This window comes from Pimephales promelas, chromosome 18, assembly GCF_988280905.1.
Source record: "Pimephales promelas chromosome 18, fPimPro1.hap1.1, whole genome shotgun sequence".
Taxonomy (NCBI): Eukaryota; Metazoa; Chordata; class Actinopteri; order Cypriniformes; family Leuciscidae; genus Pimephales; species Pimephales promelas.
In genome coordinates this window covers 32422506-32449801 of record NC_142786.1, presented here as the reverse complement: position 1 = coordinate 32449801, position 27296 = coordinate 32422506, and the positions used below count along the sequence as shown (strand labels likewise).

At 35.7% G+C, this 27296-nt stretch overlaps 3 protein-coding genes across 5 annotated transcripts; all 3 read right to left on the bottom strand.

Moving 5' to 3' along the window:
• Positions 1–7234: 7234 nt before the first annotated feature.
• On the bottom strand, positions 7235–16492 carry stx12 (syntaxin 12). 2 transcript variants are annotated; one of them, XM_039681092.2, is made up of 10 exons: positions 16402–16492; positions 14653–14844; positions 12659–12728; positions 12484–12583; positions 11675–11812; positions 10783–10826; positions 10547–10652; positions 10251–10323; positions 9231–9313; positions 7235–8152 (listed from the first exon to the last, which is right to left on the bottom strand). In XM_039681092.2, the coding sequence occupies exons 2-10, from the start codon at positions 14747–14749 to the stop codon at positions 8060–8062; spliced, it is 804 nt and encodes a 267-aa protein (XP_039537026.2). In that variant the 5' UTR covers positions 14750–14844; positions 16402–16492; the 3' UTR covers positions 7235–8059. The 2 variants fall into 2 exon arrangements, with proteins under 2 accessions (XP_039537026.2, XP_088978715.1); XM_089122589.1 differs by lacking the exon at positions 16402–16492 and adding an exon at positions 16290–16312.
• Positions 16493–16921: 429 nt separating this feature from the next.
• On the bottom strand, positions 16922–20679 carry trnau1apa (tRNA selenocysteine 1 associated protein 1a). Of its 2 annotated transcripts, XM_039680448.2 has the most exons (10): positions 20431–20679; positions 20127–20340; positions 19919–20016; positions 19666–19765; positions 19476–19528; positions 19108–19239; positions 18912–19031; positions 17816–17987; positions 17595–17622; positions 16922–17388 (listed from the first exon to the last, which is right to left on the bottom strand). In XM_039680448.2, the coding sequence occupies exons 2-10, from the start codon at positions 20148–20150 to the stop codon at positions 17210–17212; spliced, it is 906 nt and encodes a 301-aa protein (XP_039536382.2). In that variant the 5' UTR covers positions 20151–20340; positions 20431–20679; the 3' UTR covers positions 16922–17209. The 2 variants fall into 2 exon arrangements, with proteins under 2 accessions (XP_039536382.2, XP_039536381.2); XM_039680447.2 differs by having other exon boundaries at positions 20127–20679.
• A 1330-nt stretch (positions 20680–22009) lies between these two features.
• On the bottom strand, positions 22010–26845 carry sh3bgrl3 (SH3 domain binding glutamate-rich protein like 3). Its single transcript, XM_039680863.2, has 3 exons — positions 26688–26845; positions 24989–25156; positions 22010–23793 (listed from the first exon to the last, which is right to left on the bottom strand). Exons 1-3 carry the CDS (start codon positions 26730–26732, stop codon positions 23728–23730), a joined length of 279 nt encoding a protein of 92 aa, XP_039536797.1. The 5' UTR covers positions 26733–26845; the 3' UTR covers positions 22010–23727.
• Positions 26846–27296: the final 451 nt, after the last annotated feature.

Here is a 27296-nt window from a genome sequence, read left to right as displayed (position 1 = left end):
TCGGGAGTTAAGTGAATAAACTCCCAATGTCAAGCTTCTTACCACCCAGCAATTAATCAAGTTGCTCTTTGGCATTTGTTCATGAACGACACATGGGAATGGCTGATGTTTGTCTGACAACCATCTTTATACGTTCTCCTAAAAATACTGGTGATGACAACTCTTTGGACACGTTTGGACATTTTTGTGGTTCTAATCCATCTTACATACATAGTCAGCAATATTTTAACAGTCCTATATAAGAGACCAGGAACTGAGCAATGTAGCTTTATATTGCTTTCTTAAACTTTAAAGTTAAAAATCTATAGAACCATTGCAGTAAATTGTATATTACAAATAATTAAATGAACATGAACTGTTCTGAGTGCACCATTGTAACATTAACACCAAACTTTGTGAACACACTCTTAGAAAAAATGGTTCTATTTAGAACCAGAAATGGTTCCATCCCCCGCTTCATATATGGAACTCCAAATATAGAACCATTTTTTTTGGTAAAAGGTTCTATTGGCCAAGATGGAACTCCAGGGTTCTATATAGAACCCAGAGGAACCCTTTCTTTTAAAGTAGAGTGTATAGAACCTTTTAGGGGTTCCAAATACATAGCGCTATAGAACATTTTCTTCTAAGAGTGCATCTCTAAACTCAACTGTTTTTTTTAAATATTTTTCCAGCTCCAACATCTGAACTGATGATCCACGTCTGAAGATAAATACCTCAACTTGTGAGGTTTGTCGAGACAAAGACCTTCTTACACCAAATGTGAGAAATGTTTATTTATCCCAAGACTGAAAGAACTATTTTTTTCAATCAAGATTCACCTGCTTGCTTACAACAAAAATGAATATTCGGTGTGAATATTCCTTACTGAAAGAAACACTTCACCATTTACAAACGATTCCATATGTTATTGTGCATGAGGTAATGAGCAGTTTTCTGTTTGGGTGGTTGAGTTGTGTGACATGATATTAGTGTTATATTGCACTGGATTAAACCGTGTTTTATTTCATCACATGGTGAATGGATTGAAAGGGAGCAGTTGAAGGACATGTCAGAGGTCGTCGGTTAAATCCTCTGAAGCGTGGTGGAGCCGAGTGACAAAACCAGAGTGGGCACCCAGGGGCCCATAGGATAAAGGTGTAACCAACATCTGCAACCCATTGCGCCCCCAATTATCCTCGGGTGAACCTCATGGAAAATACGACACAACCAGCTGGAATGTAAACACAACCCAATGGGAACTCCCATTTATTTTCTCTCTTGCGTGAGCAGCAAACTCTAGTTTGTTCTGTTTTTCCTCCTTTCCTCATTTTGCTCTTGGCTGTAATCGTTTTAATACAGACAGACAGCACGAGTCCCTATCATTAGCACATATCCTATTTCAATTATCCACACTCTTAGAAGAAAAGATTCTATGGTTCTATCAGCGCTATGTATTTGGAACCCCTAAAAGGTTCTATACACTGTTAAAAAAAGGGTTCCTCTGGGTTCTATATAGAACCCTGGGGTTCCATACTTGACCAATAGAACCTTTTACCAAAAGAATTGGTTCTATATAGAACCATTTTGGAGTTCCATATATATGAAGCGGGGGATGGAACCATTTTTGGTTCTAAATAGAACCATTTCTTCTAAGAGTGCACGTTTAGAATCATTCCATTGTTGGGCAGGCAGTACCTGATTCACTCTCTCCTGTTTTCCCAGGAAGTGACACAGTCTTTTCATGTTTCGTTTTCGTGTTTCTATTCAGGCTACATTGACTCTAAAATATCGAAACATCTCCACAACAGTGAACACGTTTGTGTGGTCACACCACAGGTCTGCGGCCCAGCTGTCTCCGGTGAGGGTCTAGGCTTTAAAGACCTACCAATCTCACAGACACCAGCAGATTTATCCCAACAATCCAAATAAACTCCACATTCTGCGAAACCTAATGATTCCAAATGATGAAGCAATTATGGTGTATTGACAGGGTGTGATAAACCATCATGAATCCAGTTTAAATTGACTAGACTGTGCTGTGTTACCAATAAACAAACCTTTCAACATCCCCCCCCCCCCAAAAAAGGGGGGATAACCCTAACCCTAACCCTAGGCAGACAAGTAGTATGTTTTAAAGGGTTATTTCAACCAAAAATGAAAATTATGTTGTTTATTACTCAACCTCATGTCATTACAAACCCATAAGACTTTCGTTCATCTTCGGTATACAAATAAAGATCATTTTGATGAAATCGGAGTTTACTGTCCCTCCTTTGACAGCTATGCAACTACACCTTTGATGCTTCAAAAAAGCCTAAAATTCAATCTGTTTATCATATAAAGCAATTGTGAAATTGCTTCGGATTAAACCACTCAATTCATACACTCTCAGAAAAAAAGGTACAAAAGCTGTCACTGGGGCTGTACCTTTTCAAAAGGTAAACTTTTGTACCCAAAGGCTGCATATTGGTACCTTAGTGGTACATTTTAGAACCTAAAATGTACATATTAACACTTAAAATGGACATCTTAGCTCCCAAAATGTACATATTAACACTTGAAATGTACATATTAGCACCTAAAATGGACATATTAGCACCTAAAATGGACAAAAGTTTACCTTTTGAAAAGGTACAGCCCCGGTGACAGCTTTTGTACCTTTTTTCTGAGAGTGTATGTACTAATTTTACGATCACTTTATGAACTTTTTGAAGCTGTCAATTGAGGGACAGAAAATTCTTAAATTTCATCAGAAAGAACTTAATCTGTGTTCGGAAGATGAACGAAGTCTCACGGGTTTGGAACGACATAAGGGAGAGTGATTACTGACAGAATTTTCCTTTTTGCGTGAAATATCCCTTTAACATTGCGGGAATTTAAATGAAAGGAAACGGGAGAAAAGTAATGATTGAAAATCCACAAATTGGTTAAAGCATAGTCATAAAATTTTCTTATGAAAAATACTTTTTTTTTTTCATATCTAATAATATCAAAGACATCCTGACATGAATTTCGGCATAACTGTTTTTATTATAAACCTAATTTAACCTCTTCTCCTGACATTTGATCATGTCTGCTATTTAGCTACGTTATGATAAATTGCATGCTCATTTTTTCCTCATCAGTTGTGCCAATCCTCAATGAAGGTTATGTATTCATGTACAGTATAAGTGCTTGTAATGCTTTACTTCAAGATTTTTCAGTGATGGTGTAGTGATCTGTGATTTATTTCAAAACGTCTTATTGCTTTGGTATAAAACCCGTCACATGCTACTGTCCTGATGGCCATATTATGCAGAAAAAAAGCTTGACTGAGGAAACATGTTGTCCCATGCTCTCTGTGGAGTCCCATCTTTCCTCTCTCACACTGATAAGACCAGTCAGAGCTGCAAAAATGCATGCCCTTAGCCAGTTTATTGGCCAATAAAAAGTGCAGGGAGAAACAAGACATGAATGAAGACATAATGAAAAGGTCTGGAAAACAAACCAAACTTCTGAAAGTCACTTGTGGTTGGGTTATGTAACCCTGTAGCAAGAGATGTGTGCAGCTGGAGTGTTAGTCTCTGCACTAACTTCAATTAAAGAGAGAGAGAATGCCAAGACAAAACCACAAACCCGCCGCTGCTGGCCGAGAGACAGATGACAGGGAATGTGTAATGTCAAAATATTGCAACAGTCTTTAAGGAACAGGCAAAAAAGCATGGAGTTAGTCAAATGAGACTTGCTCAATGCTAAGTTAATGAGGTAAAAAGGTGCATTAAGCAATTTCTGAGAAACGTTTGCTGATAGTTGAAACCACCAAACCAAACACACCCCCTACCCATACCACCATCTTGATAGCTCCACCCACAAAATCACAAGAGATGTGTTGCTTCTGCTTCCTCGAGCTGCGTTTGCATATTTTATCACAGCTGAAGTAAAAAAAAAAGCAAAATCTGTCACATACACAGACTTTTCAGAGACATTTTGTGTCTGAAGACGCTGGGAGTTTAGGGATAGGCAACGATTAATCGCGATTAATCGCATCCAAAATAAAAGTTTGTGTTTACATGATATATGTGTGTGTGGTGTGTATAATTATTTTGTATATATAAATACCCACACATGCATGTATATATTTAAGAAAAATGTGTTCTTAATATATCAAATATTTATATTTATACATAATATTAATTATGTATAAATATATATAAAGCATATACATGCAAATATTTCTTAAATATATACATGCATGTGTGGGTATTTATATATACAAAATAATTATACACACCACACACACATATATCATGTAAACACAAACTTTTATTTTGGATGCGATTAATCGCGATTAATCGTTGGCCATCCCTATGAACATCAGCTCATAATTATTTCCCATCTGCCTTTCTGCTGTTATCTCAGGATGCTAGTCTCGAGAAAAATGGCGTTCGCCAGCTCCAGTTTGTATCCAGCCTCTCACGGAGACTTGAGACCCCCCAACGACTAAACGCCGGCGATATGTTATGACCTAAAATAACTAAATGTGTTTTTTCCATGTACATTTCTGAAATGCACTTTCTGTAAAGCTGCTTTGAAACAATGTATTGAAAGCACTATACAAATAAATTTGAGTTTAATTGAAACTACTCGTTCCTAAATATTATTTACTGACCTTCCAGAAACACATCAGAAAAGCCTGATGTTCTTGGTCCACTCACTGAAGATCAAACAAGTGAGCACTCTGGGCTCATGGGGACAGCTCAGCTGGAGGTTTGGAGCCAGATTAAGCAACAGATGCACAATATCAAAGTCTTGAACCGTATCCACACTCATTATCCAGCCTGATGAATCCCAAGCCATTTCCAGGATTCGTTTGAGAATTTGGTGGGAAACTGATGGGAAAGACTGAGGAGACAGTGGTGTGTAACCAAGAAAGGAATTTCCACTGCTATAGATAGTCCTTATGCACCAGAGAAACGTGGGCACCGTCATCTTTAGAATATTGTCTTTGAACTTCCGGTTCTGTATATTTCTATGGCATCGCTGTCGAGGAGTAATTAGCTGGTGAAGTGGATTTACTTATTGTAGAGTTAACAAAAGTTATCATGAGCATTGTAATGTTTATCATAAGCATTGTAAAGCAGATGTCTTAACAAATGTCGACCGGGAATTAATTTACGAGTAGTTCGTTCATACCTATGCAAGATCGCTGTGGAAATACAGACCGGAAGTCAAAAGACAACGAGCGCAGCGCTGAAAAGTGGCGGGGCTACATAAGGTCACAGACCCTGTATTTTGCCTCATTTGAATGTTTAACCATGTTCATAATTGCTAACTTTACATGACTTGATATGGCCATCCGAAATAATCACATTGGACATACATAAACTGATAGTTAATTATTTTTTTTGTGAACGTCATAATTCACTGACAACAAAGAGAAGCATAGCAGCATTTATATAATAAAACTATAAAAGTGTTTTTATAACCATCAGTTATTTGTCTGCAAAGGGCAAGCTGCTCCTTGGCATTAACCGCCACTGACTGTTCCACCACAGAATGTGAGCAACACATCCATCATGATTTCTGGGTTCAAGCAGAGGCTCAGTCGACAAATATCGAGTCAGATGATGAGGAGAACTAAAGGTTAGTCATTTTGTTAAATGACACGGTTTATGCACATGTTTTTAATTCTGTGTTTTGCTGATGTGACTATTTCAGGCCCAAATGAAAGCTCACATTGGTAGCAGTTATCTTTGTAACAAACTCCATAAAAGTACCAATTCTAAATAAAAGAATGCACAACACACACAAGACTTTAGTCAGTAGGCTACTGAGCGGTATACTTTCAGTAGAGGTAATGTCTTTCACTTTACCTCTCAGGGATTGTTCACTTTGAAATTAATTTTTGATATGTTTTATCTTACCTCAAGGGCATCCAAGATGTAGGTGTCTTTGTTTCCACAGCATTTTCAATTTTGACATTTTTTGGTCAAACCGTTGTTGTCTGTCAGTCATACACTGGAGGTGAAGGGGGTCCTCAATCGGTTCACCTCAAAGAGCACGCACAGAGAAGTCAAAATTAAGCATGATTTAATGACTCGTAAAAGTAAGTAAGTTACACACTGATTGCCTAAGACACGAAACGAGCGGTTTGTGTGAGAAAACAAACGGTATTTATATAGTTTTACCTCGTGCACTGATCTGAATCAGATGTCCAACTGAAGCGAACTGAACCGTCTCCAGACGTTACGCCGGAAGTGATGTCTCGCGCGTCTACGTTACGCATTGTTTACACGGAGATTTCGGAAGTTTTACCTTTAACTAAACATATTTAGATATACGGGAAATCGCAGACGATTTCGATACGTTTAGTGAAAGCTAAAACTTCCGAAATCTCCGTGTAAACAATGCTTGACATAAACGCGCGAGAGATCACTTCCGGCGTGACGTCTCTGGAGACGGTTCAGTTGAAATCATAGTTCGACGGCTGTTAACAAGAGGTAAAAACGATAAAAATACTGTTCGTTTTCTCACACAAACCGCTCGTTTCATGTCTTAGGCAATCAGTGTGTACTTACATTTACAAGTCACTAGCTAAATCATGTTTAATTTTGACTTCTCTGTGCAAGCTGAGGTGAACCGATTGAGGACCCCCTTCACAGACAACAACGGTTTGACCAAAAAATGTCAAAATTGAAAATGCTGTGGAAACAAAGACACCTACATCTTGGATGCCCTTGAGGTAAGCTAAAACATATAAAAAATGAATTTCAAAGTGAACTATCCCTTTAAACCCCAAAAATAGTCTAACACTGACATCTGCTGTCAAGTCTAATATTTCTATTGTGAGCATGCATGTCTTGCCGTCACAAGATCAGTGAATTGCTACGAGGTTACCAAGGTGGCTATTATGTACCCACCGGTTGTTTTTGGCTGGCTTCTTATATTCTATTGCCCACCAGATGAATATCCCGTGTTAAATATTATCCCATTGAAACCTACCCTCACGTCCATAGCAAAAACGATGTGGGACACTAGTTGCCCGGCAAAGTTTAATATTCTGCTATTTTTAAATGGTAAGCCTTAACTTTAATTAGCCCACACAACCAAAGCAAATTAAAATACTGCACTGAATGCTGGGCTGATATAGCATATATGCCGTGTGTACTTTCTGAAATATATAGAATATCCTGACTGGTCACATTCACAGTGCTCATTTCACCACTGCTAAATCTGGCTTGAATAATTATAAAAGAGAATCAGGAAGGCAGACTTGATTAAGACATGTTTCTTTACTCATAGCAGTCATATAAATCATTTTGTTTAAAAGAAAAAAGACATTCATTTTTGTATGTTCTAAAAGTATGAGTGCAATTCTTTTTACATCATTTTTAATGTTGAAATATACAAATCTGTTTCAGCCATAATATTGATTACAAGTGCTTATACAACACATATACAGCTATATGATTAATAGACCTATGCTTTGACACCAGAAACAGTATTGAAACTGAAGTTCAGAGATGTTTGAGCTTTAGGTATCATTGCTGCTTCATTCTTGCAATTCTCCTGGTCTACTGTTATCACTGGTATCAGCAACAATGCACGATTAATTCTGCAGCTCATCTAAGCATTTTGCTGTTAACCTTTGGAGTGACTTGAAAAGTTTGACATATTTGAAATGTACATTATACAAGACATCTAAAGCCCAAATTATATTACAGTAAGATGTAAAAACAAACAATTCAGTCATTAAATGCCATTTTACACCTTATCTCAAAAGGAAATAACCTGGTTTTATTAAGAAATGTAAAGTAGTGTTAGTGCTAGAAATGTATCACAAGAATCTAAATGTAATCTTATATCACCACACCGTGAGCTAATTCCTCCTCGATTACGAACTAAAGGGCCGGAGGAGAGAGGCTATGGAATGTCACATTCGCTTTAGCCACTTCATACTGCATCTAACCCAGCAAACCTACAGAGATGGACCTACTGGGCCATTGACCTCCCTTCACATGTGGATGGCGTTGGATTTGCAAGCAAGAAAATAAATTAAAGAAATGAGAGGAAAAGGGGAAGGGTGGAGGAAGGATCTTCATTTGGAATAATACCAGATAATAATGCTGATGATGAGGATCACTACGGAAAGGACCACTGCCAGGATACACATCTTCTTACGAGACTTTTGCTACAGTGATGGAAAGAAAATAGTGTCATTATCATCAAATAGAATGTATGCAACATGCATAGTATCAGATCTTGATGCATTTGCCCAAATCGAAACTCGAATTGATGTTGCAGGCCTCCAGATTAAAGGACCACCACTCTTTACTTGCAATTTGAAGACGTTTTTGAGGACTTTCAAACCTTGTCAAAAGTTTATTTCCTGATGACTTGATAATTGATGTTTCAATAATATGAAATCCATATTTCAAAATAAATTAAAAGCATAATGTGTGGCAAAAAAAAAATATTAGGGAGTGGAAATGGCTAATGAGCCAATACCTGCTCCTCTGCTGTCATCTACTGGTTATAGCCCAAATTGTTTGGTCATCACATTAAAATTACATTATATTTAGGGCTCTGAAGTGCTAGAAAAAGTGTCCCTGAAAAATGCTTGAATTTCACTCTCAAAAGGTTATACCTTGAAATAATGTAAAAACATTAGACTACTACCACCACAAAATCATTACAGTTAGCAATTACAGTTAGATTTGTGTTCATTCATGGCACAATTTCTCATGCTTTCCACGTCAGTGCTATTTGATCTGACTTTTTATGATGTATAACAGAGAACTGCACTCAGTTTGAATGCTTCTCAATAGATCTGGTGGTGTTTAATAACACAGCAGAGAATTCAAACGTTTTCTCATTTGATCTGTGTAGTGATGGTGTCACGTGATCGAGATCGGCCCGTTCTGAGCTTGCGCTTCGCTGCCTATTATTGATTCGAGCTGATAAACTGGTTGTGCTGTGCAGCTCAAACGAGTAGTGTGGTTTTGTGTTTGCCGTTTCTCATATGCAACAGAGATGGCGGCTCTTTTCAGTTTCAACACTCTAACTAAATTTAATCGCACTGGCAGGAAAAAAGGTTGCAAAATGCATTTGGGCACAGTGTGGAGTCCTGTGTTGTCCTCCCAAAATGACTTAGAAAACAGTGCATGAAAAACTGAAAGACACAGGTGTTCTTCGAACCGAGAATGCATTTGTGATATTTTTAAAAAAATGCCATAGCTGTCTTTGTGTGTGTGTGAGATGTACTGTACCTGATACTGAGCTGCTCTCTGTAGTTGCTCAGCTCCTCTCTCCACATGCACTTCTGCACTTTCCACATTAGCCTCTATGCTATCTGTAATAAAATGCATATAAATATCAGTTGTCATTATATCGCCCAATAAGAAGCACCCCGAGACCATCCATGTGTGGGGTTGCTTTTCATCCAAGACAGAGGCCAGTGTTTCCCCAAGGATTTTTTTTTTTGGGGGTGGGGGGTAAAAGTACACTACACTACCTGCCACTGTAGCGGAGCGGGCATGTAATTTTTTATTATTATTAGACATCAAAAAGAATGTATAATAATTCAAATCATGTATTATTAATTTTTTAAAATATATAGATATATGAAAAAAAAAAATTACACTAATTCTGTGTTTTTGCTGGTAATAAAATTAGGCCATTAAACACTAATTTTATCATAAACTTTTTGTCAAATAATGTGCTGCACAATGAGCTTTAGTGTTAAAATTAAAACATGGATTATTCCTTAAATTCAGTTTTGTTTAAAAAAAATAATAATTTATTTGTATTAGTGTTAATGCATTATTACATCTGGACATTTTCTATTTCTACTGTACAACAGTAATATATTTCGGTCGAGTTTAAGCGAACTTTGTCATAATCGTCATGATGATAGTTTCACAAATGAAGCGGTTAAATAATCACGAAATGACTTTCAGAGTGGATCTAGAGCCTGGAGAGGAAGTTCAATCATTTCTGTCTTCATATAGGCAAAAAAACAGCACAAGCGTCACACGTGTGTCTTCAGTGTGTGTGTGTGTGTGTGTGTGGTAAAACGAAATCAGAATTGAGAGGAACAGAAACTAATATTCGCTCTATGGTCATATACCTTTTCACCACTAGATGGGGGTAAAAATCACACAGTTTGTGCTGATAGAGATATGTACAAATAAACATTCCTCAAAAGCCTGATGTCTCATAATTGATACATTTCAACATGCTTTTTCTATAAAAAAATCAGAATTTTCATGTTTGCTTGAAGTACTCACCAATCATTTCACCCTGATCATGGATCATCACAGCAAGATCCTTGAAAATCTGATTCACATCCAAAATGTCCGACTGCAATAACAGACGAGGTAATGAGCAAACGTACAGATGACAGCACAAAGAATACACTTCATGTTCACAGCAGGTGTAAACAGGGTAAATGTAGTGTGTAATGACAACTACAGATTGTCCAAGTGACTTTGCATATATTTGTGCAGCATCTTTAGTTTTAAACTGACACACTGAATATCCCAAAACAAAACAGGTAGTGCTGGCAGGAAAAGAGCAAACTGACCTCAAGTTGTCGAATGGCCGTTTCTCTTTCTTTGATGAGCTCCAGATCCTCCTCTGTTATGGCCACATCTTCTGTCTGAATGGTGGTCTTACCCCAGTCATCATTACTGCATACACACACACACACACACACACACACACACACACACACACACACACACACACACAGTATGTTTTCAACTGCAATGCTTTTACTCAGTGCTGGGAGCTCACAATCAGGGAATATCTGACACATACTTATCAAAGGAGACGAGCTGCTCTTCATGACCTCCATCTTCAGCCTAAAGTACATCACAACACAAAAGCACGTCAACAATACATACTGAAGAATACTTTTTTAATATCTTAAACATAGGTCAGCGTCAGCAACTCATTTTATTTGCCGAGCACGCACAAAAGGGCACAATTTCTTTTTTTTCCCCACTGGGTATTGTTTGAATAGTGTAACCAAGTAGATGTACCATGCCACAATGAATGATTTTACAGTGTTTGATCTCAAGTATTTTCATTTATTTAATAAAAGACTTGATCAATTTCAATAAAATATTTGTGTGTAGGGCAAAAAAAAAAAGAGCTTTTCAAATAAGGAGAGATTGATTTTTGTAAGGTTATTGGGTAACACTTTACAATAAGGTTCATTAGTTAACGTGTATTAAGAATAAGAATGAACAATACTTCTTCAGCATTTATTAATCTTACTTAATATTAATTCCAAAATGTACTAATACGTTATTAAAATCAAAGGTTGTATTAGTTAATGCACTGAACTAAACAATGTTACTAATGCATTGCTCATCGTTAGTTAATGCATTTACTAATGTTAACTAATGAACCTTATTGTAAAGTGTTACCGGTTATTGTTATGATTACCTTATTAAATGTACTTGCTCTAGACATTTCTTGCCCTGAGCTCCTGATTATAACATCAGGCTCTATTGCAAACTAATGTAAATGTAGTTGAGCCTTGTGCGATTTACATGTGGAGCAGTGTTTGCATGGCGATCATGAATGTCAGTGTCACCTAGGCTTCTGGCCTAACCTATGGAGACGGTTAACCCTTTCACAAGGGTTTGGATCAGAACTAGTGTGGAAACATTACTCTTAAAGGACCGATAAGCGCATATCTTACAGAGAGGCGAGACCCTGCTCGGGCTCTGGCCACCGACTCCTTCTCTTTCTCCGCGGCTCGGCGCTGCACCACTTGGAAGTTGTTGAGAGCAGCGGAGAAATCATTCATCAGCCGGTCCTTCTGGATTTTCTGCTGTCTCTGTTTAAAGATGAAAATCATTGGTTTTAACCACACCGCCTTTAACTTACGGAGGCGTATTGCATTCACTTGAATAAAAAAAAACCTACTCTGTTTTTCTGAATTAACGAGTTAATTTTTCATGAGAAAAAAAAATCTGTTTTTCTGAATTAATGAGTTAATTTTTCATGAGAAAAAAAAAATTCTCAGTTTTTCTGAATTAAGGAGTTAATTTTTCATGAGAAAAAAACATTTTTCTGTTTTTCTGAATTAATGAGTTAATTTTTCATGAGAATTTTTTTTTTCTGTTTTTCTGAATTAATGAGTTAATTTTTCATGAGAATTTTTTTTGCTCTGTTTTTCTAAACTAACGAGTTAGTTTTTCATGAGAAATTTTTTTTGCTCTGTTTTTCTGAATTAATGAGTTAATTTTTCATGATAAAAAAAGTTTTTGCTCTGTTTTTCTGAGAAACAGAGCAAAAAAAAATTCCATGAAAAATTAACTCATTAATTCAGAAAAACAGAGCAAAAACTTTTTCTCATGAAAAATTAACTCGTTAATTCAGAAAAACAGAGTAGATTTTTTTTCTTCAAGTGAATGCAATACGCCTCCGTATTAACGGACCTTTTCATTTTTATTTCATTAGGCTTCATGTAAACATCACTCTGTGAGCCTGCAGATACAAACGCACCTGTTCAGACAGGGAGACGGGTAGAGAGAGTCCGCCAAGGTCTTTCAGGTGTTTGTTGGTCTCTTTGGCCAGCTGGTTTGTGTAGTGCTGCACCTGCTGACTGTATACAAATCACAAATACTTACAATACAAGTGAAGTGAACAGCTAGAATTAAGTCAAGAGTTAAATACTCACAGTCTCTCACGCAGTTCACTGGTGTCTTGATTTGTTCCCAGTTGGTTCACCATGCTCTTGATTTGAGCCGCTAATGAAAAAAAAAAAAAAAAGTTACTCTAAAATCAGGCTCAATGCCGGTCTCTCGCAGAAGGCAAATAGGGATGGTAGTGTGAATCTATTTAACAAATGTATAAATCATAGTTAACATCAAAACAAGAAGAAATATTATTTTGTGCATGGAAATAAGACAAAAAAAACAAAGCAAAATTAGTAAGAAATAAAATCACATTTGATTTACAATTAAAAAAAATCCCAATTCATTTTGAAATTCTTAATAAAACCAATCTTATCAAGAGTTCAGAGATTATTAAAGAATCACTAGCACGCTCATTCAAAAGTTTTTTTAATGAATATTTTAATCATCAATGATGCATATTACTGTAAATTGGGTCAGTGAATAGTATAGTAACATTTATAATGCATTTACTGGCTGATAAGAATTCAGCTTTGTCGTTGAAAGAATAAATTACATTTAAAATATATGTTCATATAGAAAATTAATGTTTTACGAATATTACTTTTTTTCTCTATAAATTGATTAAATAAATTCCTTGGTAAGCATAAGACTTATTAAAAAATTTATTAAGTTATTTCAAAAATAATGCACACCCGAGGCGTAACGGCCACTCGACCGCATTACCACCTCGGGTGTGCATTATGTTTCTAATAATTCAACGGCCTGTCGTCAATCATTCCTTACATGTTCTTCAAGAAATTAATTGATGTCAGACAATTCAGAAAGTTACTTTCCACTTCATTTTCATTCTCAATCTTAAGCCAGGGACACACTAAAGCCGATGGTCAGCGGCACCGTTGGCTCTAGTCAGATGCAATCCCCCCCATTGTAGAATCGGGGTCAGTAAAAGAGAGAACACTGTTTAGCGAACGAATCAATGCACAAGAGTAAGAGAAAAAGTGATGAAAGCATAACAGAAGGCTGGTCTAATTTTAAAATGACGAATATAGACCCATATATCTGCTTAAATAAACAGTTATCTCCTTGTGCAAGCTGACAGTGGGATGTAGTCCTTTCAGTATGTTCAAGCACAGATTTTTTTTGCCAGGATTTCAATAATGACCCGAAGCGTTTAAATAAAAAAAAATGTAAAAAATCGTAGCTTCATCGGAATGGTTCGAAACTTGGTGACTTTAATGGTACTTGGTATATGAACACCCAAAAAAATTGGGGACAGGATTTGAAAAGTCTAAGTGGTCATAAAAAAAAATAGTCACACTCTGGACCTTCGGGTCAAAAATGACCCGCATAGGAAATGAATGGGAAATTGGCAAAAATGTGAAATGTGAGTTTTTTTGTGCGTACAATCTACAAATCAGCAACAGTCTTGAAAAAAAGCACACAACAGTGAAGGGGTGAATCTATAAAACATCAAGAGTGCAAAACAGACACACACACACACACCTTTATACACACCAAAAAATTCAGATTATACATGTGTTTTGCATTTTTAAAAAGCTCAGTTTGTCCACGAGATGGCATCCATCTAATTTCAAAAATTGCTTTTATGAGGCCTAGGCTTGACTCCAAAATGAAATACAGCTTTAAAAAAAAAATTATTTTTAAAATATTTTTTTTCTATTATATTCAATGGGGGAAAATTTGGTCATAATTATTGCATTAATACTAATTATAAATTTTTGTATTTTTTGACATTTTCTCAAAACACCAAAAAAGAAAAGAAAAAATATTATAAAAACAATTATGATTTTCTTTTTTAAATAGAAAAAAAGTAAAAAAGAAAAAAAAAAAAATTAAATTAAGAACCCCAGAGGGTGAAACAGTTTAATGCAGAGCTTAATCATCATGAACCATTCACTATATTGTCAAATTTATGTGATATACTCCCTGGTAGCATCTTTAGATTAATTGCTTTCTTAATTGATTAATTAACTAAATGACAACCGACACAGATCCAGCAGTCTCAGACACTCACTGTTCTGTGTGATCTTTTGAATGTTGGAGCTGCATGTCTGAATGAGGCTGATGAAGTCTTTCGGTGGGACGCGCTGCTCTGTCCTTCCGTACGACATGACTCCAGGATATTCTGCTGGCTCCGATGATGGATGTCTCGGGAGAAAGGGTGGATGAAACTACAGCAGGAAGTGTATATCAGTGCCTAAAAATGCTGCAGACAGAGAAACAGCAATTATATTACAACACACTATAATGCCTTATCATTGATTGTAACCACCTTGTGCCTTTAACTAGTGTAAGGAACAGTGTGTAGTCACCTTACACACTCGGTGGCAATGATGATACAGCCCAGATCACAGTATGAGTGTGCACTGTAAAGCCTAGAAACTGTATTAGCTATATACTGCCTGAATAACTTTCACCTACTAAAGGTTGAAGATTAACAAAATAAATATTAAATTAAAAATCTGACACATTAACACCATTAGGGATGAAACGGTTACTGTTTTGATGAAAAACCATTCCCAATGGTTAGTATTATACTATTTACTTCTTTAATTATCATTAAAGCCATATTTGAATTCCACAATTTGAAAAACTCACAGTAATACTTGTCATGTTTTGTTTTGTGTGAAAACATGGTGGAAGGAGTAAGAGGTTTTACTACAACTTTCGAAAACCTTTACAATCGAGTGCTGAGGGAAATTATATGAACGAATGTAAGAATTAATAAATTAAATGAACGTCATCTGTTTTTTGTTTTTTTCAGAAAAGTTTGACTGTTTTTGTTCAGACCATTTTTTTATGCATGATAAAATGCATATCATACCTTTTCTTAAGGCCGAAATGGCTTTATATACATTGTCAATTTATTAAACATTAAGTATGTTAGAAGTTATGTTTAGAGTCACACCAGTAATATTTTAATTAATGTAAAATTCATCCATCATTGTAAATGACTGAACAATAACATGAAGGCTGAACATTAACAGCACATTTTTGTCTCCATCATCATGATATTAAATTTCTTATTATCTCAAAAAAAACTATTCAGAAACAATGTAACGTTAGAGTTAAACAGCTTACACATATTGCAGAGTCAACAAGTATGTTTCACCAGTATCACACTAAACATGCAGTAAAAGTCTATATATAGCACTATTACCGTTATTCTGGGCAGATGAGTAAGGATTAAATACTTAAACAATATAATTATATGTGCAAATAACCAAAAGATCATCATGATATATATGCAAATAACCAATAATAGTACGTTAACGTTACACAGTACACTTAAATAGGTGGTACTAACAATTAATGGTCATTTACGTTATTTTACTAGTATATGTGTCGTTTATTTATTTTCAGGTGACCATAAAAGTATGTTATAGAGAAACTGACACCAGAACAGTGAAAGCTAAGTTGGTGAGCTAACGTTAACTAACTAATGACGTAAAACGCCGCTGGAAACTTTTGTTGTTACATGATAAATGATTCGGTATTATTTATAAAAAGTCAACAGACTGGTTTACTCTTAAATACCACAAAAAATACTAACTTACAATTCAAACAAAAACCAGTTAAAGCACAAAACAACACCCTAGTAGTATTAGCATAAATATACTGACACAAAATCAACATAATGCTGCATTATACCATACGGATTTAGCCAAGTCTGACATGTAAAGACGCTTTCTTGTCCATATTAAACCAGTCATTGCGTTGTTATTATTATTTCTGAGAAATAAATGTAACGTAATGGTCTTACTTGAGTTCAGGGCCGCTCCTTACTCGGGACTTCCGGTATGATGCACTTTGTACTTCCGCTAAGGGGCAGTGCCTTCAATAGCACGTGATAACAAAACCGGGTACACAAACACACTGTGATTTAAAGAAATAAACCGTAAATAGCTCAAATCTACACTAATAAAAACAATGCACAAGTCTTTTTCTCTATATCTTCAAATTTATATAAACGACCTTATTTTATTTAATCTTTTATCATTATTTGCTACCACTGAATGAAACACTTTGTAGTTTAAATTATATATTTATATTTTTTTTTCTTCTTTCTTGTAGCTTACATGTTTTTTTTTTGGCCTATAAAAAAAATAAATAATAATAAGTCAGTGAGTGAGTACAAATCAACAGATGGTGCCAAATTAGCAAACCCCTATTGGGTTATTATTATTATTGGATTTATTTTGATTTGGTATATGCATAAAGCTAGATGGATAAAATATGTCATACCATAACCATCTTTTAATAGAAAAAACAAGACATTGCTGTTCAAACCAAAACTTATATCAGTTATTTATTGTGCTAAACTTACTGTTTATTGTACACTTCCAAACAAAAGAACGTGGCAAAACAAACAAACCTGAATTCATTTCATTTATACACTTCTTCAATGACATTTTAAATCACATACAGTACTGCAAAAGCTGCATTCTTAAAAAAATAAAAATAAAAAAAATCAACTAAATGTCCAACTAATCGTCCTCATTTACCTTAACATTGGATTCTTTGTAATATAAACAAACAGTAGACGAGTGAAAAACCAAGAGTATATATACTCAGTCCATATCCTCATGTTGATAAATTGGTTCTGGAAGGTAACAGGCAACACTGCAGGTGACCCCGTCCCATGATTCAGGAGGCTGGAAGAAACAACCAATCAGAGCACTGTAAAGTTCCTCACTCTGGTCCATAAATCGCTCATTTTCCTCCATCACATTTATCCCAGAGTCTGGATCTGCAACACAGAGAAACAAGATGCAGTGTAATATAATCAAGGCTTTTATATAGTGTAAACTGTCATTTGTATTACATCATCATGTTACAATTAAAAGATGTGATAAGTGCTTATGTGGAATATTGAATCCAAATATATATATATATATATATATATAAAAATAAAAAAGTTAGATAACATTGTCCAATACGCAAATTAAAACTTACACTCTAGGTCATCCTCCATCTCTTCATCCTGTGATTACAAAAAAAAAACATATTTATTAGACACTAAGGCTAACAAAACACTGAATATAATCTAACTTTTACAGTCTGATAAACAAGCACCACTGACAGTAATAGGAATAGAATTGAATCTGCATTTAATCAAATGTTAATGATTGATGTCCTGAAAAAATCGTCCACATATTAAATCACATCTACTGTACCTGTAGGATGTTTTGGGGAGGATTTAAGCCGTTGTAATCATAGTTCCAGTCATATGTAGACGAGTAGCTGGGGTACCCTGGGTAATAGTACTGGTTCAGATAGGAGTTATGAATATTATAGCTGTCTGCATGGAATTGCCCATTTTTGTTCTCAGACGACTCTTTCTTCTTCCTGGAGTAGGGAAGGATTAGAAACATTTAACGTCAATGTTTTTGTATCAAAAATACAGTAAAAACAGAAATATTGTGAAAAATGCGTGACAAAATTCACATTCTAAATACCTACTGAAATATATAGTAAAGTGCATTGTTATAATATTATATTTTAATTTAGTCCTGTGATGATAAAGCTGAATTTTCTGCATCATTCCTCCAGTCTTCAGTGGCACGTGATCCTTCAGAAATCATGCTAATATGATGATTTGATGTGCAATAATTATATCTTACTATTATCAATGTTGAAACGAGATTTATTTATTTATTTATTTTGGACGCCATGATACATTTTTGATGAGCAGAAAGGTCAAAAGAACGTCATTTATTTAAATAGAAATATTTTGCAACATTATAAGTGTCTTTCCTGTTATGTTTAGGGATGGGCAATGATTAATCGCATCCAAAATAAAAGTTTGTGTTTACGTAATATATGTGTGTGGTGTGTATAATTATTTTGTATATATAAATACACACACATGCATGTATATATTTAAGAAATATTTGCATGTACATACATACTTCATATATTTATTATTTATACATAATTAATATTATGTATAAATATAAATATTTGATATATTAAGAAATTTCTTGAATATATACATGCATGTGTTAGTATTTATATATACAAAATAATTATACACACCACAAACACATATATCATGTAAACACAAACTTTTATTTTGGATGCGATTAATCGCGATTAATCGTTGCCCATCCCATTTGATGTGTCCTTGCTGAATAAATTCTTACTGACCTTAAACTTTAAAACGGCAGTGTTTTTTTTTTATTTAAAAGGCAAAATTTGTGTGCAGATTAACAAGGAAAGAGAAACAAATCCAACCTCACCACATCATTTCCTATCATAACAAATACTCACAATTTATTCGCAGCCAGACTGAGGCGTATATGCTTCTTCCCGAGTCCAGAGGCACCCTGGAGTGCTGCCAGAGCCTGTCTCTGCTCTCTCTCACTCTCGAAGCTCACAAAGCCACAGCACCTACAAAACAACACGAATCAGCAAAAGGAAATGAAGAGGAAAACATTTGACAGGAACTTTTTCCATCAGGTCTCACTTTGAGTCTCCTTTGCTGTCCAGAACTATCTTCCCATTGCAGCAGGATGAAAAATGAAAATTAAAGAACTCATACAACATGCCATCATCCACGTCTGGGGTGAGATCCGACACGAAGAGGGAGAACGTAGAGCTGCAGGGAACAGCAGTAAGAGCATCATGCTGTTTTAATGAATCGCATCAAGTTAGCTGTTTATTAACTTTCACTTAATTGTCTGAACATTTTTTTTTTTTACGTATTGATAGTTTGATAGATGTTGACCACTTTGTGACTGCCCTGGACATTTTCAGTTATTTGCTTGCAGCACTATATTGCACAATTCATAAAAAAAATAAATGCTCATAAAAAGGAAAATATGCATTTCTTACCAGCTTTCACCATGTTTCCCGTAAGTGGACCGACTCAACTTGAACCTCTTTGGCTGTAAAGATTGCATTTTAATTTTCAGGTTATGATAGAACAGTCAAACTTTTTTTTAAATGAAATGTTCTGCAATGTAAAATTTTACAAATATGAACTGGTCATCACTTCAAGTTAGAATAAATTGTGAATGATTACAGGAGTGGCACCAGGTAAAGGTTTTCCATTCACTTTGCGGAGGCATCTCTCTACTGCAGTGTCATCTCTCAGCTCCACAAAGCCATATCCTGCCATTTTCCTGAAGAGATCAACAACATCCTGACACTTAATGATAGATAGATAGATAGATAGATAGATAGATAGATAGATAGATAGATAGATAGATAGATAGATAGATAGATAGATAGATAGATAGATAGATAGATAGATAGATAGATAGATAGATAGATACCCTGTTATTTTGTCTCGGATAAGCCTGACTCCCATCACTGTTTCTCCCATATGAGCAAAAGCTCTGATAATGAACTCTTCATCCATGTAGGACTCCAGCTATCAACACATACATACTTTTAACGTCACATTATCGTTGTACAAACTGTAAACACGCAATTGAACACTTAGTTAAATATAGAGAGATACGTTATATTTGCTGAACTCACGTTGCCCATCCAGAGGCTGTTCATTTTGCGCTCGTGTAATTTGTGCTGTCCGTATTGTTATATTTCGTAAAGTGTGTTTACATTACCGTAAAATTATCGTATTTTTATTTCCAAAAAGTCCGTTTCTTTCTTTCTTTCTTAAGTAAAACCAGGTTGAGTAACTCGCAGCACGTGCAAATGTTTATAAAGAAGTTGTGTTGTCCGACGGCGCCATCTAGAAGCGAGAAGAACCAGCAGAGGGTAATAAGTATTGAGTGAGACACACATGCCCTGTATTTTTTTACAGTCTATGGTCAATACCCACACTACGCCCTAAGGTCTTCCTCGAAGTGGACACTTGTTGAAAGTAACTGAGTAACTGCGCAAGGGCACGAAGCTGTGTGAAGAGAAGCCGAAGTTACGACGTCACTTTGTAGGCCAAAACGCGGAAGGGAGTTAGCATCATAGAGTTAGCATTTTAGCACTTCCGGTCCCCTCGCCCTAAAGTCAATGGGGTTTTTGAACGGGTTTTTGCTAAATCGCCTGAAGTCTGTGGTTAAAAAAGCCTCTCAATATATATTTTTTAAAATATTATATTTATGAAATAAAACACACCAGTTATAACCTGCTTGTATTTTTTTAACTTTATTGTGTCTGCTTGTGTTTAAAAAAAAAAAAAAAAACTTAAAATAGGCTTCAAAATGTATAAATTAACGTGTAAGGATCAAAACTCTTTGTTGAAAACAGATCTTATTTTTTGCGACTTTCCAAAAGTCAAAATAGCTTGTCGATTGCGTGCGCTAGCTATTTACTTTTAACTTGTTTTTTTTTTTGTTTTTTTTTCGACTCATTAATAAAATTTGCTCACTGGCCATTGGATGGTTATTAGCACGGAGAAAGTGGAAAAGGGGTTGTGTTTCCTTTCAAACCCACATGAGAGCGACAGACACCGCTTTTATTTTAAATTCAGACGAATGTAGCTGCTAAACCTACGTTTCAATGGCTACTTAACTGTATCAGTTCTTTGGATCAAAACTAGCTGTAAATATGGATATTCTTATGTTAAAATAATTGAATTGTAATGTTCGACAAAAAAAAAATATTTTAAATGTTGAAATTAACCCACATGTGGCTCAATTTTAAGAGTTTACGCTTTGGCATCTAATTTTCTGGAGGAAGCAACACATCAGCAGTGCAGCTTTGGACCACATATATACACATGTTGCTAAATTTAAGACATTTTCATATTTTGTAACAGATTTTACATCACAATAATTCTTATAGGCCTTCTCCTACGACTTTATGTAGTGAGAGTGCAGAGCTGATAGTGGAGATGAATAATTAACTGCAGCTCCCTGATCATGTGTCAATATCCTCCCCTCAGGCTCAGGTTCAAAGATTATATGCAAGTACAAGCAGATCATGTAGAGAGAGAGACCCTTTAATGTCAGTCTTCATTGTAAGTCAGTCTTTTCTAATGAGTTATCAGGTGCGGCGGTACATACACTACACTGAGATGTGCTGGTATGTGCCTTCAGTCCTGATAATCATGCATGATTAAAAATGATTCAAAGAGCAAGTGGAAGCAAGACCAATGACCAATGCCTAAATGTCCTTCTATTAGTGACCTACAAATTGTTTTACAATTTAAAAAATCCTAAAAGTGTTTGTTTTGATCCCAACTGTATATTGATAATGATTGTTCCATATGTTCTCTCTTCATGTAACATAGCATCTCCTAAAAGACTGACTCACACACTCACATTCATTTGATTACCATGAAAATGTTGCTAATTATGAAAATTGCTTTTTTTCCTGCAGTTTCTAAATAGCAAATCTAAATGTCTGCCAAATAAATGTGAAAATGCCAGCAACATGGGAAAAAAACTATATTAAAAAAAAAGTTATTTGTTGCAGTTTTTATTTGACCTACACACATCACAATTTCACCATCTTCTTGGAAGACAACAACATTTCTTTCCCTAATTATCATTCTTTTATTTTGGCCAAAAAGGCGTTGGTCCAATAGCAAAGCAGTACAGCACAAAGAGACCACAAGAAATCGTTACAAACAATAACGACAGAGGAAAATTCACAATCGTTTTTATGAGCCAGCTGTCTATGCGAGCAGGTCCCACATCCTCAGTCTCGCCCGCAAAGAACACTGTAAATATGACTAACTGGAAGCAGCAGACATTACAGATGCCAGATTCAATTCATTAATAAGATGTGGGACCACGACTCATTACGACTGTGCCAAGTGTACAGTATAAATTATGTACCAATATGACCAACAAAACACGATAGAGCCTAACTTACTGGAAATGTCAATGCTACAACCTCCAATGAACTCAATGGAAGAGCATGTACATACTGATTCGGCTACTAGATGACATTTACACCAACATTTAGTGCATTACCAGTATAAAATGAGATGAAATTCTGTGGTATAACAGGAATGTGTTGGAGTTAAGCAGACGTGTTGTCATTATTAACTTTTTCTGCAAGTATCGTTGCATCTAAAGAAATGTGTCTGGGTCATATTTCACTGAAAAATCAAAAGGAGCTAAATTATATTTTGCATACTTGTTCTTCCATTTTGCAATTGAGCACAATTATCATTATAGAAATGCAAAAAAACAATAAATGTAAATTAAATTTAAGTGTTTAAACAGTGGTATGTGTGTGTATAATAGTCATTAAAATCATCACTTGTTTGCATAAAAATAATTTGGACAAAAGCACTCTTAATAAAACAATATTCATTATGTTAGAGATTGTGTTTAACTGTGATCACTTGCAAAATTTGCAATTTGCAAAATATGATTTGCAAAATATGATTTGTTATGACCAAGACGTGTTTTGCTGTAAATCGACAGATATTACAGACTCCAGACCAACGTTTGTACCCACAGCTCAAAGATAGAGGAATATGCTTATGGAAAAACACATACAGCAATGTATTGGCACAGTTTAACGTTTTTTCAATCCCTGAATTCGGGAATGTTAAATGGAAATCCGAGAGCATACAAAGCAGTGTGCTTAATAGAGAATCCAATAAAGCCAGTTCACATCATCATGTTGGAGATTAGGGCGTGTTTTTAAGGTACCAACACAATAAAAGTTCAGCTTGCGAATTGTTCCCTATTTCCAAATGATTTCTCAGTACATTAGATGGGAATATAAAAAGGCCATCTATGCAAATTGGCAAAGTGATTCAATTACCGGACTATTTCTTGGACTGTGAATTAGTTCAATCTGGAATAAACGTGGGGTTGCAGCCCAGATTAGTTGACCTAATTACTACACATCCAAGCGCTCTGATGCAAACAAGATTAAGACAAATTAGTGGCGTTTAAGCGTCGGAAGCAAGACAGGAAATAAACGAGATAATCAAAACAAAAGCACAAAGGTGTAAATGAGTGACGGTGTCTCAGATTGAGGGTAAATATCAGAGTGAGAATGTGCTTTTCTGTTGATTGTTTTTGGCATATGGCATGGCATTGAGACATATAAGGCAGGCACCGCCAGCGGAGCGATGGGAACAGGCAGGCCTCCCTTTGGGAATGTGGACATGGACCAGGGAAGAGAAGAGGATGTTGGATGCTACCAGGTTTGGCTCTCATGCAATCTTCAGAAACTGATCCACTGTATCTGCCTCCACTGCCTCAGAAAACATCTCGTAGTTCTGAAAGAAAGAAAGAGAAACACACACACACACGGGATGAGTGTCTATGTAGTTCTGAAACAAAATGAATCAGATGATAAATACACATTTTTATTTTATTTATTGAATTACATTCTGTATATTGTATAACATACATTGTATAAAATGAATGATTTATATTTAAAGGGATAGTTCACCCAAGAATTTCAAATGCTTATAACTTTGGGTGTGGTTCACTTATTTTCACGGGAGTCATCTTTTTGAGTTCCTGAATCATTGCCGAGTCCAACGATACCAAACATGTTGGGTTTCGTCTTACGGTTGGTGTATTGTAGCAATTTAGCGCGAAAAAAAAAACATTTGGCGATATCTTCGAAACCGCTGCTCCGATCGAGACGAAACCACCGTCAGAAAATTGGAAACATAGGTCGATAGCTAAACACTAATGCCCAAATTCGAAAATATTGATAGTAAGGGGTAGTAAAATTCAAACAAAGTCATGTGTCAGTCATTTTTTACGTGTTTTTTCATATAAATGTCTATAACTCTAAAGCGAATTGAGATATTTTCACCAAAATCTTCAAACATGTATGACGACTTTTTTTCTTCTGTAGAACATAAAAGAACACAATTTAAAGAACTCTTTATAAAAGTAAATTCTTTCGGTTCCTATTGACTTCCAGTGCACGGATTAAAAAAATAAAGAAAAAAAAAATAGGGAAGGAAGTCAATGGGAACCAAATCCTTTGGTTATCAACATTCTTCACAATATCTTCTTTTGTGTATAGAGGAAGAAAGACATCAGAGCAAATGATGACAGGATTACATTTTTGGGTGGACTACCATTCAATAAAATACATTCGAAAGACAAAATGAAAGGAATGGTTTATCTAAAAAAAATTCATTCTGATATTATTCACTGAAAATGTGATGCTTATCTGTTGCTTTTAAATTTGTGTTCACTGGCAGAATTTCAGTAAATAATGACTTGAATTTTGGACACAAACCTATAAGATGGCTTCAAAAGACTAGTATGGATTAGTTTTATGGTACTTTAATATGAGAGAAAACTGCCAAAATAAAGATGCACCTCAGCTCCACAGAAAACAACCCATGAAGGTTTGACAAAAGGGTTGAGGACATTATGACAGAATTTCTATTTTCAGGGAAGTCCTAAATTCGAACCATGAAACACCGTGTTGCCAGTCCTCCTTACCCCACAGTACTGGTCTTCATTAAATATCTGAGGTGGGATTGCTGTGGGGTTGCCTGATTTACTCCTCATCTCATCCCGAACTGCACCGCCCACCGAGATGTCAATCAACTCATACTTGATGCTCTTACTGTCCAGAATACGCATGACCTCCGCCTGCTGAGACTTGACCTGAGAAACAAGGAGAACTATAACAGTACAGTCTCTTTCCAGGGCCTATTTGTTAAATAAGTGAACCATGCCGTTGTCTGATTTGCATTTTTCAAGCCACCGCTAGAATTATTCAAATTTAGCTCAAGGATCATTTTAAGAGAACAAATTACAAAAGATACACAAGATTCACAAAAGTATCTTCGAAAAAATAATTTACCAGCCCCTTGAAACATAAAAAGGTCAACAGTGATAGAAATGTGAATGCAACTTCCTGAAAAGCCATATTTTTGGGGAAGTTAATTTACTGCACCAATTCAGGAAATGCATTAAAATGGTACAGTAAAAAAACACTTCTCATCTGGTCTTTTTACCAACCAAAATAAATCATGCATTGCATGAATCGGTGCCAGAGGTTTCACTACAAAATGCTGAGTTGATTATTAATAATGAAACACTATGCAACGAGGCTGTATTCGGGAAGTTGGGTCATATCTGCAGAAACCACACCTTAGGCAATTCAACGGTTAAAAATTAAACATTAACTTACATTTAAATGGGAAAATAGCTACTATTAGGGTGAATTAGGGGACTTTAATGCATATCTCATACATTAAACATGTTTTCAGCAATCCTTTCACTTACCCTGCATTTATAATTGGTCAAACATGTCTGCTGTATTGTTGCTATAGTGTTTAAATTGCTTTTTTAATTACTTGTGTTTTGTAAAGCACCTTAACAAGCACTAACATGTCATTATTTTTTGTTGTTTGTATCAATAATATGTAACAAGTAATTTGCGCGATAAGGCAGGTCACGTGATCCCAACATGGTGGCGCCCATAAGGGGCGACCCACTCCACGTAGACTAAATCATTTTAATAACATTTCTCAAAAGTGCTGCTCATTAATTAGATTGTAAAACTTTAATAAGCAAAAAATGTGATATTAATATGTTCTGCTCATCACGTGACTTGAAGGCCCGCGATTATAAAAATGCAGCGAAATCAGTCATAAATCGCTGGCATTCTTTTTTTATTCATTACAGATGTGCACAACCTCAACAAAGCAGAAATGTAACTTGCAGAAGCTAAAATGCATCGTTTCGATCGGATTTGCCACAATGACGTGACGATTTAAAGCGAACGTGTTTATTTATGAGCAACATCTAATGGGCGCTCGTGCAAAACAATATTATACAAGTCCTACTCGATTCACCATTAGTGCGAGACCAACTACATTCAACAGACAGACAACATGACTTCCGCTCGCAATGCACATCTTTCCTTCAATCGCTAACTTACACATCCGGAATCTACAAATAACTACGTTTTGCAATTACTTAAAACGTTTGAGTGCTACAATGGTGTTTTAGTACGGCATTTAGACGCGTTCTTACGTCTCTATAGCCTTTAAATGTGGCTGGATGTATGTAAACGTAGCAGTTGGGTGTGTCTAGAAGCCTAATCCTCCATTTCAAATGTATTGAACTCTGCATTCTTCAGATATAATGCTTACTTTCTGAATCCACATGGTCACAGGTTTATTCTCACCTCTCTTGATGCAGTGACGGTGGTGTAATACAGTTTGATGCCCATAGTTACTGATGCTGAATCGTAATGTCCCTTTGTGTATCTGGAGGCGATCAGTTCCCGTTCTCTTGCTCTACAGTCGCCGTTTCACTACTGACACACGCTATTCACTCATTTAAAGAGACAGCGCCTTATTTTACATAAGGAAATGCTGTCTCATTTTGGCTTCCTCATGAACATAATGCGTAGCCTTTCCGTTGAACAAAAGGCTATTTATCCCTAAAACCGTATTCTGGACAAATGTGGGCAAAATAGTTTTGATTTATGTCTAAAATATACTTCCCTTGATCTGAGCGGTACAAGACTTGGCTACTTTTCCTAAGTTTGCCTCCTGAACACACTTTTTTTTTTAAACTCAATTCTACAATGTTAAGTGGGTGAAAAAAAAAAATCCTTAATCTTGTATTTGGGTCAAAAATGGGCACCCATAGAAATGAATGGGGAAAACTGTTATTTAGAGCATTCTAAAATAAGCCAAAATAAGACACCAGGTGACAGCAAAGTCACTTCATCTTCAGGTTTTAGCTCTGAGAACTTATTGGAATGTCATTTTAATAAAGTTAAAAAAAT

Bases quoted from the DNA above. Each gene is read 5' to 3' on its own strand.
- sh3bgrl3 (XM_039680863.2), bottom strand. From the start codon at position 26,732: ATGGGCATCAAACTGTATTACACCACCGTCACTGCATCAAGAGAG. The intron at 25,157-26,687 runs GTGAGAATAAAC...CTTGTTTCTCAG, and splicing joins CCGTCACTGCATCAAGAGAG to GTCAAGTCTCAGCAGGCGGA. The intron at 23,794-24,988 runs GTAAGGAGGACT...TCTTTCTTTCAG, and splicing joins ATGAAGACCAGTACTGTGGG to AACTACGAGATGTTTTCTGA.
- trnau1apa (XM_039680447.2), bottom strand. From the start codon at position 20,150: ATGAACAGCCTCTGGATGGGCAAC. The intron at 19,766-19,918 runs GTATCTATCTAT...TGATCTCTTCAG, and splicing joins ATCCGAGACAAAATAACAGG to GAAAATGGCAGGATATGGCT. The intron at 17,988-18,911 runs GTGAGTATTTGT...TCCCTACTCCAG, and splicing joins AGTCTGGCTGCGAATAAATT to GAAGAAGAAAGAGTCGTCTG.
- stx12 (XM_039681092.2), bottom strand. From the start codon at position 14,749: ATGTCGTACGGAAGGACAGAGCAGCGCGTCCCACCGAAAGACTTCATC. The intron at 12,729-14,652 runs GTGAGTGTCTGA...TTTTTTCATTAG, and splicing joins TCAAAAGATCACACAGAACA to CGGCTCAAATCAAGAGCATG. The intron at 9,314-10,250 runs GTGAGTACTTCA...ATTTTATTACAG, and splicing joins TGATCAGGGTGAAATGATTG to ATAGCATAGAGGCTAATGTG.